General features: G+C 40.7%; 1 protein-coding gene across 1 annotated transcript; it reads right to left on the reverse strand.

The window, feature by feature from the left end:
- Positions 1-1,816: 1,816 nt before the first annotated feature.
- Positions 1,817-17,416, reverse strand: znfx1 (zinc finger, NFX1-type containing 1). The gene is given in 20 exon segments (XM_038697371.1): positions 1,817-4,659; positions 4,662-4,968; positions 5,190-5,285; positions 5,455-5,565; positions 7,295-7,462; positions 8,547-8,679; positions 9,251-9,390; positions 10,214-10,452; positions 11,047-11,164; positions 11,270-11,413; positions 11,703-11,851; positions 12,144-12,275; positions 12,448-12,686; positions 13,580-13,686; positions 14,072-14,251; positions 14,400-14,755; positions 14,894-15,119; positions 15,374-16,227; positions 16,309-16,395; positions 17,260-17,416. Coding segments are annotated over 19 exon segments (5,889 nt in total). The 5' UTR covers positions 16,355-16,395; positions 17,260-17,416; the 3' UTR covers positions 1,817-2,515.
- Between the last annotated feature and the right edge of the window lie 126 nt (positions 17,417-17,542).

The raw sequence follows: 17,542 nt of genomic DNA on the forward strand, positions 1-17,542 counted from the left end.
AATATCTGCTAGTTTGTATTTGTTTTTGTAAGCTTACGGTTGCTGACCACTTTTCTATGGTATAACAAGTGTATTTTGAGCCGAAAGCTAATTAACTGTCTTCGGATAAGACCCTCTTTTGTTTTATTTGTTAACAGCTTTTTGTCAGCACCTACTGCTCTTGTTTGGTTATATTTCTTGCACATGGTCCCATGGTTAATTAAACATGTTAACATTAACCAGAAACATTCCAGTTGTCGTTTCCACCTCATTTTCAATCCCAATCAAATGTTACTGCTCTCTACAATGAGCAGGTTCGTAACATCACCTCTGTGCCGTGGGAATAATTCTCAAAATAGACATGTTTGTTGTGAAAATTTAAGTTTCAGTCACCTTCGCAATAGACACCATTTTCATTGTATATGAAGCAATGGCTTCCCTTGGGTAGGATGAACACATATTGCTAAGCTCACTCATCCTGAAATGTTTTTACTGGCAAGATGTCTTTTCAATGCATTTTGGAACCTGAGATTTACATTTTCAACATGACTTCTGACAATAAGCTGGCTAACTGTTGCTTCTAACAGTTAAAAGATAAGGGGTGAGGTGAGGTGACACTGATGTTTCCAACTCCCACTCTTTACTTGCATACAACATAACCAGTGTGACTATATGTTGAAGTTGTCAGGGTGACCGTGCCAAGATCATCAAACTTCATCTCTTACATCATACATTTGCGTTCATGTTTCTATACTTTTGTCACTTAATTACATTTTTATTGCATACTTCCCTGAACGAGGTGTAACAATTTCACAAAATCTCTATTGTAGTTCTAATGTGAGGAAAAATTGTAGATGGCACCTCTTTTTAAAGCAAATGTTCCTTTGAGGATGTTTAACCTTCCTTGCAGTTGTTTCTCTTCACAGATCACTGCTTGGCCTGTCAGCTCCTCCTTGTTTCAACTATGCTTTTTCCACCCACACGGTCTTATCAGTTCTGATAGAGACAGTAATCAAACAATAGTAGTTGGTAGGTTTTATTACAGGGCCAGACTAGCTGAAACTCTGACAATAATATATTTTAAGGCCACCTGACATGATAGATGAGATAGTCCACCCTGTAGGATATTACCATTTTTCTGCAATGCCTTTCGTCCAACTCTCATTCAGCCTGGTGCTTGAATCCTATAAATTCTGAAAGAGTGGCACCCTTTTAAAGTTTGCTCAATTTTAACACTTGTCTTGACAGTACATTTTTGTTGTTCTTTTTCTCCCCTATTGCAGACAGCACAGTTTGCATTGGAGCTGGTTTTGTGACAGGGACACATTCATCATGCAATAAAATGATGCAAGCTGTTACAAAATGCCGAAATGAAACTCAGTGATGAGTCCTGTACAGTAGTGAAGAGGAATTGTATTTATTTCAGGGTTGTTCTTTTGGCTTCCGTGCCAATGATGTCCTGTTATGGAAGCAAATGATTAACTCTTGCTAGTAACAGTTTAGTGTGTGCATGTGTGTGTGTGAGAGAGAGAGACAGGAAGGGTTGGAGAGAGAATTTAAATTTGTAATGTGAGGAATGTTTATGTTTTAATGCATTAGGTGGTTAATATTTCTACAAATCAGCCAATCTAAAAGTGAAATAAAAATAGGTATTATTCCTTGTATCCACATTCTACATACACACGTCTTGTAGTAGCAGCATTACAAGTTTACATGTTAATCCTTTGTGCTGAACTTAATGCTAATGAAGGCCCATATATAAAATACAAAAAAATATACATATGATAGTATTTCTTACATTATGGAATGTGTATAAAATTAAGAAAGAATATGCTCATAGATTCAGATACATTTTATTCCATTTTAGCAAGTTGCAAGCATAACTATCAAGTAATTTCTTTGTATTCTTTTACAGTGTTCTACTGCCACCTATTGTTAAGGTACAGGACTGTTACACAAGGAATCTTGGACATACAGTATGAAAGAGTTACATATTTGATTAAAAACTTGTTACAGATTCTTGGAACATGATTTCTGCAGAAAATGCTTTTTTTTTTAAAAAAACAAAACACAAAACAAACAAAACCACTACCCACAAAGTCTAAAGCAAAGTCATTACAGTGATGGCATGACAGAAAGTAACAAAGTGAATATTTGTTGATATAAAATTGTCACAGATTATTGCTATTCCTACTAAAGTCTGTATTTTCAGTAAAGGATTTTAAAAGTCAGTTTCATGCAAGGAGATTATGGTCTTAAGCAGAGTGCTCTGCCCCATTCATCACTCACGTGACTTGATTGCAGCAAAATGAAATAGACAGCTGCATTATCTCCCTTTAATTACAGAGCACAGTAACTTTTGTAGAGATCCCTCCAGCATTGATTAAAGTGGTCTTTACAGTAAAACCACGACCTGTTGCCACTCATATTCAATTCAGTTTTATTTATATAGGGTCAATTCATAACAGAAGTTATTTCTTTGCACTTTTGATGTTTTCTTAACAGTTGGGACTGAGAAAGCAACAGCAAACAACTTTCAGAAGCCAAATTGATTAAAGTTTAGCAGGTTGTTGGTTTCAGACCAAGCAGGGTGCTGTGCCCCATCCATCTCAGAGGCAACTTGGTTGCCACTTGCCAGTCTGTGATTGCTCCCACCAATAGTAGCATTGCAATCAGGGCAGCATCGACTCTCCATAGCCCCTCCACAGTCTGTTATAAGATAGACATGGCCATTAGGACATTTGTACCAGTGTCCGAGCGGCATTTTCACAGCCGAGACAATCATCTTTCTCTCCTCCTCACTGATCCCCAAGCCTGGGAGTGGAAACTTTTTGACGAGTTCCTTCATGGCTTCTTTCACTCTGTGTTGATCTTGCTCAGTGAATTGGTCAGACTTTTCCAAAACCGCTCTTATTGTTTGTACCTCAGATTGAAATTTGTCACTTTGACATCTCTTGTCTGCCATATGGCAACGGGCGTTGAGTTCAGTCAGGAGGGTGAGTCTCTGTAACTCCCTCTGCAAATCAAAGACCTGCTGCTCTGTGAATTTTTGGTGGCTGTTGCCGAGCCAGCGCACAAACTCCTCAAAACACTTTTCTAATCTGGAGCTTTGCCTGAATGACATGTTTTCCCTTTGGATCTTCCGTAGCTTTGCAACTCTTACTAAGAAATACATCTTGTTTTCCAGGATCCACAGATCATTTGCTGTGAGATAACTTTTTCCCAGTCTGTCATTGATACGCATATATTCATTTTGCTGATGCATTTCATATGTGAGAAGGTTTTCCTTCCACTGATGTTGAAGGGCCTTCTTGTGTACTTCAATATCTGCCTGACATCCATTTATCTTTGCCTTTACGATCTCGATTTCAGCCAGACTGCTGTTGATTTGAGATCCATAGCGTAGATTTTTGCGGATTGGAGTTCGACACTTCGGACATTCCTTCAGTTTTATGACCACCTGTTCTTCTCCATTTGCCTGCTGGCTATCATCCATCCCCATGTATGTGTCCATGGCTGTGTATTCAACGATGTGTCCACAGTCCTCTAGCTGGATGAAGTGAGCATCAGGCTCATCCTCAGTGCCAAAGAAAATCTCTGTGACCTCATTGTAATTACAGATGCGACATTTGGTTGGACATTTGTCTCCACACAGACCTATGCATGGGTGGCCACAATCCAGGGTCTTGTCACAGGGTTCGGTGCATGGCGGACGATCGCATGGCTCATGGCAGAGCTTATTGCAGCTTTGGTGAGGGCACTGCCAAGTGCAGGGCTCAATACATGGAGCACAGGGCTGTCCACATGGCTTCTTACAATTGCTGTGGACACAGCAATTCTCACATGGTCTCTGACAAGGGGGGCAATCACGAGTGCAAGGCTCCCTGCACTTGTGAGAGCAAATCAGGAGACGCTCACACTGGTGTGAACATTGGAAATGGAACCGTCCCTGATAACACTTGCCACAGGTACCACAGCAGGCATGGCCACATTTTAGCTGATGTTCACACCGGGTCCTACATTCAGGCTCCTCTTTCTGTGTTTTATAAAAACAAGCATCTTGCTGGTCATGGCCACACCTTAGTTTTATGGTGACCTTCACCTTGCACATACTGGTGCATGTTTCCCCACACAACGAATCACATGGATGTCCACAGTGAAGAAGCTTCTGGCAAGGCTCTTGGCATACAAATGTCTTCGGGTCCTGGTGGCAAGGAACCATCTGTGTGTGTTGGCACTGGGGTATGATCTTCTCAACCTTCACGGGACATTTCTTTGGGCATGCTTTATGGCACACAAGTGTGCACCTGTGTCCCAGATCACATAAAATCTTCTGGCACTTCTTGCCACACTTGTACTCCTTGTGCTCAGGGTCATAAGGGTGGCAGACTCTTGAGCAAACATGACCACAATCCAAACGGAACTTGCAAGGCTGGGTGCAGCCCCCCTCAGGGGCTTGTTTGAAATCATTAGCGTGAGAAGCTGTTACCTGTCGATTTGGATGATTCTGACAGCACAGGGTCAGAGCATTCCCAACCTGGTCCTTTTCCCTCAAGGTGTAGAAGATGTTGCTCCACAGTTTGACTTGGCCCAGCATTGTACTGTTGCCAATACAGTAGAGACCTTTCTTGGCACGAGACAAGGCTACACAGACACGGTTGGGAATGTTTAAAAAGCCACTTTACCCTGCAGGTTGCTGCGAACCAGTGACAACAAGACAATGTCATTCTCTTCTCCCTGGTACTTGTCCACTACGTGCACTTTGACACCTGTGAACTGGCTGGCAGGCATAAGTTTGCGCAGACAGTAGAGCTGGCCGGTATAAGTCGTCAGGATAGTAATTTGCTCTGGTTTGTAGTCTTGAAAGAGAAGATACCGGCAAAGAGCGACTACAAACATTGCCTCATGTCGGTTCTCATGGCTTTTCCCATCTTTGATCTCTTCTTCAGGGTAGTTGTGCTCCACAAAGAATAAATTGGTATTAAGGCCCTATAAGACAGCATTTAATTAAAAAAAACATATTATGTTATTCTTTGACAGACTATCTTTTGAATTCAGTATTCCTAATACATTGCCCAACTTTCACTCAAAATACATTTAAAAGTCAGAGACAAATGCAGATACCTTTTACCCATGCAGGCAAGTAAACAAATATTCACTGCTAAAAAAATGGAAAATGGAAACAGTAGGAGAACAAATACAATACGCACCTTGATGTTCTCATAGTCCAACACAGAGGGATGGTTTTCGAGCTCTGAGTAGATGTGTGGGGTCAGAAGACGGGCAATGTCAGGCCTCATGCGATGCTGAAGATAAAAAAGAAACAAACACAGATAAACAAAGGTACCTACAGTCATACCAATTAAAGTGTAATGCTCTGAACTTTGTCTTTAAAGGCATCATCTGAACATGTCTACATTTTATTGATTGATCCTGCGATAAGATTAACACATTAATAGATGCAGAAACACAAACCTGGTAGTTGAGTCTGACAAAAGGTAGTCCCATCTTCACCAGCCTCTCAAACATGGACATTTCCAGGTGGAAGTTCTTAGCAAGATCATATACTGTGGCACTGGGGCGCAGCTAAAGGAAAAATCACATGTTTATTTTATACAGTTTTTATGCATCGTTAAGAAAAAAGAGAAATTATGCCTTAGTTATTGTTTTTTTGTACAAATTAAGAACTTGTGGTCTTCTTGTGGCCTAATAGAGAGGTTTTAGGGCAAGAAATGTGCTTTTATGATCAATATAGCATTTTCTCATCTAGAAAACATGCTGTATAATATGCATATGTGTACCCTCAGACTTGCTTATTTACAGCTCTTGGCTTCTTCCATATAGTGGTGATTAAGTAAATTTGGTAGGTTTACGCTCTTCTTTTTGGAAAATGTAAGTGTATAAAAGACCATCTAAGTGATGAATAGAGGAATGACTTTCAAGGTCAGGTGGTCAGACCATTTCCCGTTATGTAAATGCTTGTGAAGATTTTTTACACAGTTCCTGGACACAGGTGGAAGCAACCATCTATACAGGAGCAAGCCTAGAAGGGAAAAACAATATTTTGCATGGGTTTCTGTTTTAGGGTAAGTGGCCAGGAATACTGAATGTATGCAAATGATATCTAACTTTTTTTTTTGCTGTCCTGTTAAGTTTTGCCTGTATGTGTGTTTGTGTGTGTACGTGTAAGTGTCTGCGTGTGATTGCAAGCCTACTTTAGCTAGAGGACAGAGTGTGATTGTGCATGTACGTGGGAGGGGTGTGGGGGAGGCAAGAAAATTCTAGTATAAATGTGAAGCATTGTGTTCTGCTCGATTCAACACCAAACCTGTGATTAATGAACAGCACAACAATGCCAAAGCTTATTTTACTCAGAAAGTGTGATCCATCCACCTCCATTATATGCACAGATTCAACTTTGGGCTCCACAAAAACAAAGCTCTGAACACTTGTTCATAGAGTGAAAATAAATACTATCAAATGGCTTTAAACCCATGAAAAAACTTTAACTCATATTTGTGCCATCAGAAAACCTCATGTAGTTTGATAAATCAGACATACTATAATGTTGATTGATTTATTTTGCACTTTAAGTCAACATAAGTTAAATTGCATCCCCTAAAGCATTGAATGGAGCCTGAGGCAAAGTGGTAAATTACTTTTTCATTAATCTGATATATAAAAATGACCAGTGATTTCCAAGCCTGGTTTACAATAAAAACAATATTCAAGTAAAACTCTATTTTAAATTCTATTCCTGTACTTGCCAAAGTTTCAGTACAACTGCAAGGAAGTCAGGTCTGTTTGTGTAGTCAAGTGCATGCATACATTCATGCATAAAACGCAGTATAACAAGCAAATATTAGGAAAAGAGCAGACAGAAGTTACACAGCTAGAAAAGACCAGGACAGAATATTGAGATGTCTGACAGAATTGTGCGTAGTCGTGATCGCATTCTGCAGATTGCTAGACAGGCTGCCTGGCCATATGTCCTTGGCAGGCCCTGACAAGTTCTTGTAATAGTCTACTGATGTCCAGCATATCACTCCTCGCTCTCCTCTTTCTCTCGTAATGGCTGGCATTGGGATGATTTTTTGCCATTACGACCAAAGCATTACACACAAACTTACAGACAAACACACAAATACAAAAAATCCCTCATGACTGAGGGCACGACATGAATTAAATTTTCACCTAGGCATGTAAATAGGGTAATTTCAGTCAGAGCACAATGGTTTATTAAAATACACCAGTTTAATGATATGCCACTAAGAATTTAGGAAACATGGCCCTATTTCTCTGTGTGGATTCTTACCTGCTGGTGGTCTCCAATGAGGATGAGGTGTTGGCATGCTTCACTCAGTGTGGTGATGGTGTGGGCCTCGAGAACCTCTGCAGCCTCTTCTACAATCACCAGACGTGGACGCACGTCCTGCAGAACTTTACGGAACTTGGCCGCCCCTGTGGTTGTCATGCCAATAACCTGATGGGAAACATATGATTTAAATACACACCTCTGCTATTTTTGTGATTAATAACAACCAACAGTTGTATTGCTGCCAGCCTATTTGATGGTGTTATGAGTTTTGGGGGGCTTATACCAAGACACTACAATGCCGGCTCCTTTCCATGAACCTGTTATATCCAAGACCCACAGTTTGCCCCACAGTTAACTTCCTTTTTATAATTTAAAAGTACAACATGTATTATTTCAAATGCACCATTCCCTTCAATTCCACCAGGTATATTTTACACTGCTTTATTAAAGCAATCCTTTGACATTTTTAGGAAATACTAAGGACACTTTTGGTTCACAGTGATCAAGAGACTGAAGCATTTTCGCTACTTTCGTTCCTTTGGTTTACCCAGGTCCAGACTTCTAAATATAGTGAGCACTTCACACAAGACCACAAGACCGCAAGGCACACTATCATAATGTGTATGTATCAAGGCAAAGTAAAGCAAAATGCTCCATTATCCTCTCCAGATATTGCACTGTAGGCAACATTAAGCTGATGACATGAATTCAAAGAAGTGTCTTACTTACCTCACTGTGATAATGGTTTGAATAAAAAAGAAGAATCTACTTCAGGATCATTATAAAAAAATACTATTTATACTAGGGCTGGGCAATAAAACAATAATGATAATTATCGCGATATAATTATCCTCAACAATATATCAAAATGTTCTATAAATGTTTGATTTAATTCGTTTGAATCACGAAACAAATCAGTACTTAATTTTTCTATTAAGATATTTTTTGTTGTTGAGGAAAAGGGACTGAAAAAATATTTTACTTAATTTGAATCATGCCTATTTGTTGAAAAGAAGATTTTATCATACTTGTTTTGCATGCTCTACCTCAGATAGTAGATATTTTAAAACCACAACCATCTGGTTTCTTCAACTTTCACTCAGGAGAAAAAAAACAGCCTTTAAACTTGTAATGAATAAGGATTTGACATTCCATCATGATAATTATCAATTTCAAATATTTTGAACCTTTTTATTGCGATAGTGCCCAGCCCAATTTCATATTATCTATTACTGCAATTATACTGTACCGTGGCTTCCTTGAGGACACAGAGGTTCTCTTGGCGTTTTACATCAGCCAATCTGTCCACTGCAGTCTGATAGGCCTGTTCTGACTCTAGGACTCTGGTGCAAACTTCTACCCTGTAGCGTGCCACCCACAACCTGCAGACACAAAGTAAATTAATAATGTTAAAACACTGTGACAACTGATTCAATTACAACGAAGCCTGAAGACTCTCATTATTTGCATAGCATCTGGAAGAATACTCAGACCCAAGGTCAAAAAATATGATGCTGTCATTCTTGATTGTTCTGTAAGTATAATTAACCACTTACAGCAAGACATATTAGATCTGTCTTGGAAGGAAATTGCCCTATTTGTTTTTTAAATGATAATTAAGATTATGTAAACATAAGTCGTTATAGTCCTGTTTTCACAGTAATAGAAGTTGCATCTTGGCTCTCTGAGGTGAGAAGATCCTCTGGGATACATTTTCCTGGTGATTAGTTGACTTAATTACACACACTGGGAATAGACTAGTTCTAGCAGACTGATAGACTGATAGCTTGGGGAAGGAGAAGAAGTGAGGGAGAGGAAGGAAGAAAAATTAAAAAGGAGGAAAGGAGAACAGAAATATAAGCAAGGTACCAGGAGAGTCAATGGAAAGTAAGAGTTGAAAAATGTTTAGTAGTGAACAAAGGAAATTAAAGTGAAACACAGATGCAGACCTACCGATAGAGCCTCCATCTCTCTGGCAGGCTAAGCATCCAAATATCTAAGACAGCACTTTCCTCTGCATCAGTCATAGCGGAGCTCTTCCCCAGCTCTTTCCTGATTTTGTTCTTCATCTTTTTCTTCTGGTCCCGTTGCATCTGTACAGATCAGAACAAGGTCAACTTTGAACTTCATACCCTTGAAGTGTATTAAATTCAAGCTAATCTGGATCCTTCTGGATCTTTGAATACACTGTATGTCTGTACGGCTGTGAATTCAAATCGTCCTCTGCAACAAGCGAGCTACAAACCTTTCAGAACCACCTTTCAAGCCTACAGGTGGTGAGCATTTGATACTCAAAATGTGTTTCTGCCGGTAAAGCATTCCTTTAAGCAAGGCATTTTGCAGGTGCTGCACTGTTCTTTAAAATGTACCCTGAGTGATATGTGAGCAGCAGTAGTGCTATACAGCAATGCTTTTATGAAGTACAATGTAGTACAAGGCCACCGAGCATGCATGCGTCAAAGCAGGTCACGTCACCTGCTTTTATGTGTGCGTGACCCGCAAGGCACAATCCTGCCAATGGCTTTAGTGATGTGCCAAGAAATGAAGCAATTTGCCAAGAAATGCGAGCTGCTAACAAGAAAACATGAATGTAAGCAATGCATGTTACAAATTCTTTCAATAAACATCTTTTCAGATGTTTTCTGTGGAAGGTAACACATTCAGCACATTGGTTAGACCTCAAGACCTCCGTTTTGGGACGAAAAGCGAGGAAAAGTTAAATACAGTACAGCAACTGTATTATATAGCTCTTAGAATTACTGTAGGCATGTGCATGTATCTACTCCTCTCAAACCAGTTTACTATTGGCCTGTATAATAGCATTCTAAATCAATTTGTCTGATTGAATAGGGATTGCAAAAACTCATGAAATGTTAAACTCATTATAATCTCTAATTGAAAATCTCCTAATTTTACCTCCCATCCCTCCTCGCTCTGCTCAGCCTGTATTTCAGTTTTATCCAGGTTCATAGCCAGCATCAGTTCTTCTAACGCTCTGACAGCCTCATCGTTGTCTCCCTTCTTCTTGCCATCTCTACCAACTCTGGGGCCAATGTTGTCTTCAATGATCCTCTCTGCCTGGATCAGATCTGCTTCCTCTGCGACTTCAATGAGGTCCTCTTCGTCCAGCTCCATTGCTTCTGCTCCTCCTGTATCTAACACATTGCGGTCAGAATCAGTATGAGAATGGTTTCATTAACTTCATGTACTGAATTTTAGGTTTGAGAGACAACTTACAAAGTTGCATGAAGCATAACAACACACAACAAAACAAAAGGGTCTGAAAAACAGAAAGATAGCGGCTAGTGTTCTTACAAACTGCTGTGGACTGGAAGTGAAAACACAATGACAAAATCCAGTTTCATTTCCAAAGTAACTGTCCATATTTAACTGATATTTGGCTGCAAGACAAGTACTGCTTTATGTTTTATGCCACAATCACAACCAATGCAATAAATACCTGGGTGTATTCCAGAAAACAGTCTACAAAAGTTCTTATGGCTTCCTGCTGCTAGGTTATATTTTCCATTTCAGCATATATTTTATCAAACATCCACATTTTTTAAATTGAGGTTATATGTAAGGTTTGATGTATGAGGTTAAATATAATCAACAGTTCGGTAATTATAAATGAAATTCATGAATTCTCACACACTGTGTAAACAGCACAGCATATCAGTGAAAAGAAGCCAATTATCAGATCACTTAAAATTGTTCCAGTGAAGCGCCACTTAGGCTAAAAGCCTTACCTTCATTTCCGTTTGCATTCTCTGTCTCCCTCTGCAGGAAGACGGTGGAACCCAAACCCAACCACTCCATTATCAGACTGGACTTCTTCTCACTCCAGGTCTCAAAACCATCCTGTGTCTACAAATCATTTCATAAACACAAACGGATGAGCTTACATTCTTCTATTCTGTCTAGCTCAGTTTACACATATACTTGTTTTTTTTTTAAATCAGTATTACTCACAGGTGGAAGATGCAGACTGTCCCAGTGTATGTCTGAAATGAACCTCTGTAAGAAGCTTTCACGCAGGACGCCTTTCAGAGAACACTCCAGCCTCATACTCTGACTCTGGATCCTCCTCTCCTCCTGACACAGCTCCCTGTAAATCTGTTAAGACCAGTTATGAATACACTGATTAGGTGGAGAAATTACACAGTGACAAAGTGATGAGCATGTGCGAGACAAAAAGGTGAGGTCCAAAATGTGCAAAACACAACATCAATAGAATATAAAATGGCTAAATTTGTGGGAATTATTTAAACATATTATATTCTTTCATATATTATATAACCCTTTGCTATGCATGAGAGAAAAAAAGTGTGAAGCATCTTGAAACATCAAATTAAGTTTCACAGTGTTGGTGAGTAGCGTGAGCAGCTCACCAACACCAGCTCACCTCATTATATGCAGAACGCAGGTAAGGCGGCAATGAACGTCTGAAGTCAGGTGAGCGTGTCAACTCCCTTAGATTGAAACGCTTCAGGATCTCACTGTTGCTGCGGCCTCCTACTCTCACTATGCCCTCTTGCAGAAATGTATGAATACCTTAAATGCAGAGGCAAACGAAATGCACTTCACATCCACCAAAACAGAGAGCTCATTTGTCTTACATCGCTCATTCAAGGTCACCGAGCAGGAGTTTGCAAAAACAAAATAATCAAATAAAGCTTGAGGTGGATGTCTCAGAATATAAACAAATACACCTCCGAATAATTATTGATTGAACTAGAAATAGATATGTCCACTTTTGTTGACTAGATACTGTGTTTTTAAATTCCAAAATACTTGAACATCACGTAAAACATATATGATATTATTAACTGGTTCCACTGCTTACCCTCAAGGAACTGATCCAGGGCATGGTTGGTGTAACACACTACCAGCATCGGAATCGTGCCAAATCTAGCTCTCCAAAGATCCTGATTTGTCAACAGAGCCTGAGCAATCTTAAGGCCAACATAGGTTTTTCCTAAGAAAATTGAGGAAGCAAAGTAGCTTAATTTTTATGTATTTCAGAAGCAACGTGAAACTTTGCAACTTTTTGGATTTTGTCATTTTGTCAAATGTGAGAAAAACATTTTACACTTTTCATTCACAATGATTGAAGTCATCCTTGTGACAATGGCTTTACAATGCCTCACCAGTGCCAGGAGGTCCCTGTATGATGGTCAGCTCCTTTGTGAGGGCCAGCTGGAAAGCTCTCATCTGAGACTCATCTAGCCCCAACTCCTCCATTCTCGGCCAGGCCTCTTCTTCCAGGCTGTGAAAGGGCCGTACACTGTCCTTGTAGTTAGGGTCAGCAATGGATGACAGGTCATAGATATCTCTTCTTTGCAGATAAGCTGGGGGGTGCACATCTGTGCTGCACTCCACGATGTACCTGAAAGCATTATGGATAGGATTATATCTTTTAGTGTGTACTATCTGTGTAAAAGGAGGATGTTGGACAGTTGGACTGACTCATTTATGTCAATTACCTATCTAAAGTTGGCTTACAGTAGCAATCATAAGCTACTGGTCATACCAGACCAAGCAAGGCATCAGCTGCAAAAGCCCCTGAGTGTGGTGCGTTTTGTTGCCTATGAATTCAGCTTTTCATTTATAAGAGGAAGAATGTGTGATTTGACATCGTCCTTAAATGCAAGCTCAAACACATGTATTTAGTTATGACAAATAAAGGAAATCAGTGGGAGAGCTGGAGAATAGCCCCTAGATGAACTAGGGCTTGTTTGAAGATTTACCAGGAAAAACTGTAGATGATTGTCAATTTTTACTGCAACGCTGACCCAAATTAGCACCTAACATTAAGCAAAACATCAAGAAAAACAATAGATAAAAAAGAGAGCTATATATATATATATATATATATATATATATATATAATATAAATAAATGTATGTTATCAATAACTCCCAAAACAGTTTAAAGTTGTTTCAGGCACTCCCATAAGAAAGTTCTGGGCGACAGATGGCCGACAAAGTGTCTCATATAATTCATTACTTTGTGGTGTCCATGAAGGGCACTGGGAGTGCAGACAATAACCAAACTTTTGAACTCATCCATGCGTGATAGCATTTTGGGAATACTGCGGCGATATAATTAATTCATGCCAATTAAAAGTGTGATTGCTGAACTTGCTTTGTACCCCGCTGTCCTTTGAATATGTGAACTCGTTTTGGGCGTGCTGTGGGATTATACAAAAACTGTGACCTTGACGGCAAGGCTTGAAACTCCTCCATAGCACACATGCTTTACACACAGACATACTCCTACCTCTGAAAGGGCAAGCTGTCCTCCTCCTGCTCCTGTAAGCCCTCTAGAACATACCGATATGCCTCAAAGTAGGCAGTGGTCTCAATCATCAGGAACAATTGCCCTTTCTGTGTAGATAGAGATATCATGAGTTTAGTTCTTTGTATATCCATTTTAGATAAAACCATAACCATAAATTCCCCCTCCCTGCACCTATCCTTAGGAACAGAACAGTTTTGGTGAGGTTTTGATTCGACTTTTGTTTGTGGTGCTATACAGTTACAGTGAGTATTTTTTCCACCTAATTTACATTAGTGAGAGTAGACTAAATTTTCGAAACACCTGACCGTTTTTTAACTAAATGTACCGAAATAAACTGGCACCACTAAGCACTTTTCAGTTGTAGATTTTGTAGCTTAGGTGTCTGAAATTAGACTGTAAGATCAAATTTCCTTAGCAACTGTGTGCATGCTGCGCTTATCAACAGCTGTTGAACACAGATTACTGCCACACCTGAATACTGGCCAGCTTGATTCTGCTTTCTTCAGTAAAGGTAATCTGGACCTGTCCCCTCTGCAGGCCATTGGGATCTCGATCTGACACTGTAGCAAACAAGAAGCTCTCAAAATTATCACACGACAGGCAGACCAGGGAACCATAGAGCAGCCTCTTCGAGTTCTGCCAGCGCACAAACTGTAGGATAGATGGGGAAAGTACTGTCAATATACAACCATTTTCCATTCAGTAAGCAAAATACCAGTGTATCTCTTGAATGATATGCTTGATTGTATAATGACATATGAACACTAAATGTAACATCTAAATCCATCCAGAGGCTAACCTTAAGTGGCTGAATGTCAAACTGAACTATGTAGGCAAGTCCAGTCGACGTGCACTTGGGCACCATCAGTTTTGTGTCAAAATACACTCTGATATCATCAAAGCGCTTCGTCTTCATTGACTTATCACTTCCTCCTTCCCTTCCCATTTGGTTCCGAAGCAATTGCTGGATCCCCTCACGGAGTGGCCGTACAAAGTCCTCTCTCAGCAGCCGGAAGTGTGTGTCAAGGTAGAGGTGGGTGTTTGTATAGCGCTGAGAGGTGAGGTTGGGTCTAAGGAAGGGCCTGTGGTCCTGGTGGAACTCTTCAGGAGTTGGGTAGATGGGTATGGTCCTGAAGTTTTGTTGCTCTTCTTCACCTGGGTTAGAAAGAGTGGGAGTTTCAGTTACATATCTATAAAACTCTTTTTCTGGTTAATTGTGAAGTGTTGGTTCCAGGGCAGGATATCAAAATGTTTAAAAGCATTTCACTAGAGATGTCTGCAAGTGGCCATTACCTGGGTTATTGGGTAGGAGGGCATAAGTGTCTCTGTCTGAGCGCAGGGTACCCTCCCTGGATCTCTCCTGGAGGTGTCTGATCAGACCCTGAACACCCTCCACACTCTCCTCCATTTGATGCTGGATGTCCACTCCTGACGCCCTCAGGCTGTTGATGGAGGCCTGGAGCAGTGTCAGCAGCAAACTCACTGCCTGGACAGAACTAGCAGGGAAGATGCTGAGGACCTAATAACCAGATATCGAGAATAATTAGTTCATGTATATTAGCTTCTTTGCTACAAGAGGCATGGAAGTTCTACAAGAACACAAACTGATAAATAAAAGTTTGAACATTGTTGGTTATTTCACATGAGAGATTTGTGAATTGTCAAAGACAACTCAATTATTCAACAACTTTAATTTTCTTGTATTCCTTCATTTATCCTTTAGCTGAATTTACTAACGTATTGGTTTTTTTGATCATTCCTTCCTCTGTTTACCTCTGACAGAATAGCCAGGATGTTTTCCAGATGTCGTGGGTATTGTTCCCTGCGGACGGGGTTGAACTCTGACTCCATGCCCACCAGATAGTGGGGCAGGATGGTGCGGAAGAACCCTGAATCTTTTATGATGCCAGCCAGGTGCTGCAGGGTGCCCCGGTCTGTCCGTGATTTGAATGCTTTACTCAGCACCAGGGAGAGGAGTTCCACAAGGTCTGGTCTCATTGTTGTCCCACTCAGGATATCTCGTAGGGCAGGGTTACAGGACAGGGTGATGGCCACTACAGATGGGTCTTTTCCAGAGAGTTCTTCCATTGCTTTAAAGCCCAGCCCATGACCCCGTGGTGCCCCGGCTCTGCCTGTAGAATTTGATCTCCCTCCATTCCTCCCCTGTCTGTCTCCCACAGCATCTCTTCTCTCACCCCCTCTGCCTCCTCTTCTGTCCACACTATGTCCTCCTCTCATTTTACCAATTTCTGCTGGACCCCTCCTCTCTCCTTCTCTTTCAGCTGCACCTTGCTCTCCAATTCTTCGTGGCTCATCTCTCTCTCCTCCTCCTCCTCCATTTCCACCTCTCCCCCTCCCTCCTCCTCTCTGTCTGGCTCCTCCTCCCTGTCTTCCACCACCTCTTTCACCCTCTCTTCCTTGGTGTGTGCTTCCCCCTCTTCCTCTGCCTCTCCCACGCATCCCTTCCCCTCCTCCTCCATCTGTCTCCTCCCTTTCAGCTTGACTTCGCCCATGACTTTGCGCTCTTCTTCTGACCCCTGTTCCCCTCACCCTGTCTCCCTGTGCCCCTCCTTGTCTTCTCCCTCTGCCTCCTCCTCTAGCATTTTCATTTTGGCCAGTATCAGTACCTGGGAGAAAAAACAACATTCATATACTAACAAATACTTTGCTAGATTTGTACTTGATTGCCTCTCATCCTGTATAATTACCATTATTAGCTCCTCTTCTCCCCATTATTAAAGTCAGTCTTTCCATGGTCTCGCATGTGGTAGCTTTTGAAATTTAGGTTGGTGACACTGATGATTTTTGAGAGGCATAAAATGATAAGGTGAAAGTGAAAACAACACATTTTGAGCATGATTACACAGCAATTTGAAGGATGCATAATTTATGTAGCCTATAAATCCAGAAAAACACATTAGAAGTGGTTATACTTTCACTGCACTGTGTTCTATTCATACTTCTCACTCTTGTCAGTCTGATTTACAAGGTCACAGCACAGGAGTGTTGGAGTCAGATAAGGGAGGATGAGGATAAGGAGTGATCTCACTGTTTATACCTTCTGAGGAAAAAGAAGCAACCATTGTGTCTGCTTGCCTGTCTCTTCATTCTCACGAGAAAAATTTTACTTTGTGTGGTGTGCATTTGAATGGAATAGTTGCAAGCTTCATTTGAACTATTCTGTAAGTTTTGAAAGTTGAAATGTGTGACATTTTTTAATTAAAACGCATACTATTCCAACACTTGTTGAGAGTGTACTTCGCTTGCATTTGCAATGACTTTACCCATACGAAGGGAGTGCCCTCTACTGGATGCACGAAGGACTTGCATAATATCTAGTGTAGGTTTCCTTTCGACAGAAATCGGAAAGGAGCTTTTCGTTGTGGTTGCATGACATATTTTAACGGATCCTCTCAAATACCCTGAGGCTTTACATGTAGCCTACTAACCCAACAGGCTAGACTGTTAAAAGCCTTTTGTTTATTCTAATTTCTCATGTTCTGTAGCCTACTCCGCAATGATTCTATACATTTATTATGCGGACATGTTTTGTCATTATTATTATCAGTCCTAAATTTCATTCACATTTCATAATAACTCAACCAGCTGTCTCTACCTTCCTTCTCCCCAACCGCGACATAAAGAAAGAAATAACTTACCGCAACTGAAATCCACTCAATATCACCACCAACATCAAAGCTTGTAAAAGGAAGCAGGCCCGTGCTGTTATTATTACAGCATCTATCCAGCTCAGTCGGGAGTTTCAGCCTCAGCTTCCCCCGCTGCTCACACTGCCTGGTGCAGGAAGCTGCTATTTAAATGCTCCGTCATTTTCGTTTTCGTTTCATCAGAACACACCACACCTCAGCAGCAAAGGCTTTATGACTCAGAGTCACGAGAATAACACCTATGCACACAACAAATTATTTCAGTTTTTATTCA

This window comes from Micropterus salmoides, unplaced genomic scaffold, assembly GCF_014851395.1.
Source record: "Micropterus salmoides isolate LMB-PRFRI ecotype aquatic unplaced genomic scaffold, ASM1485139v1 Ms_hic_scaffold_4, whole genome shotgun sequence".
Classification (NCBI taxonomy): Eukaryota; Metazoa; Chordata; class Actinopteri; order Centrarchiformes; family Centrarchidae; genus Micropterus; species Micropterus salmoides.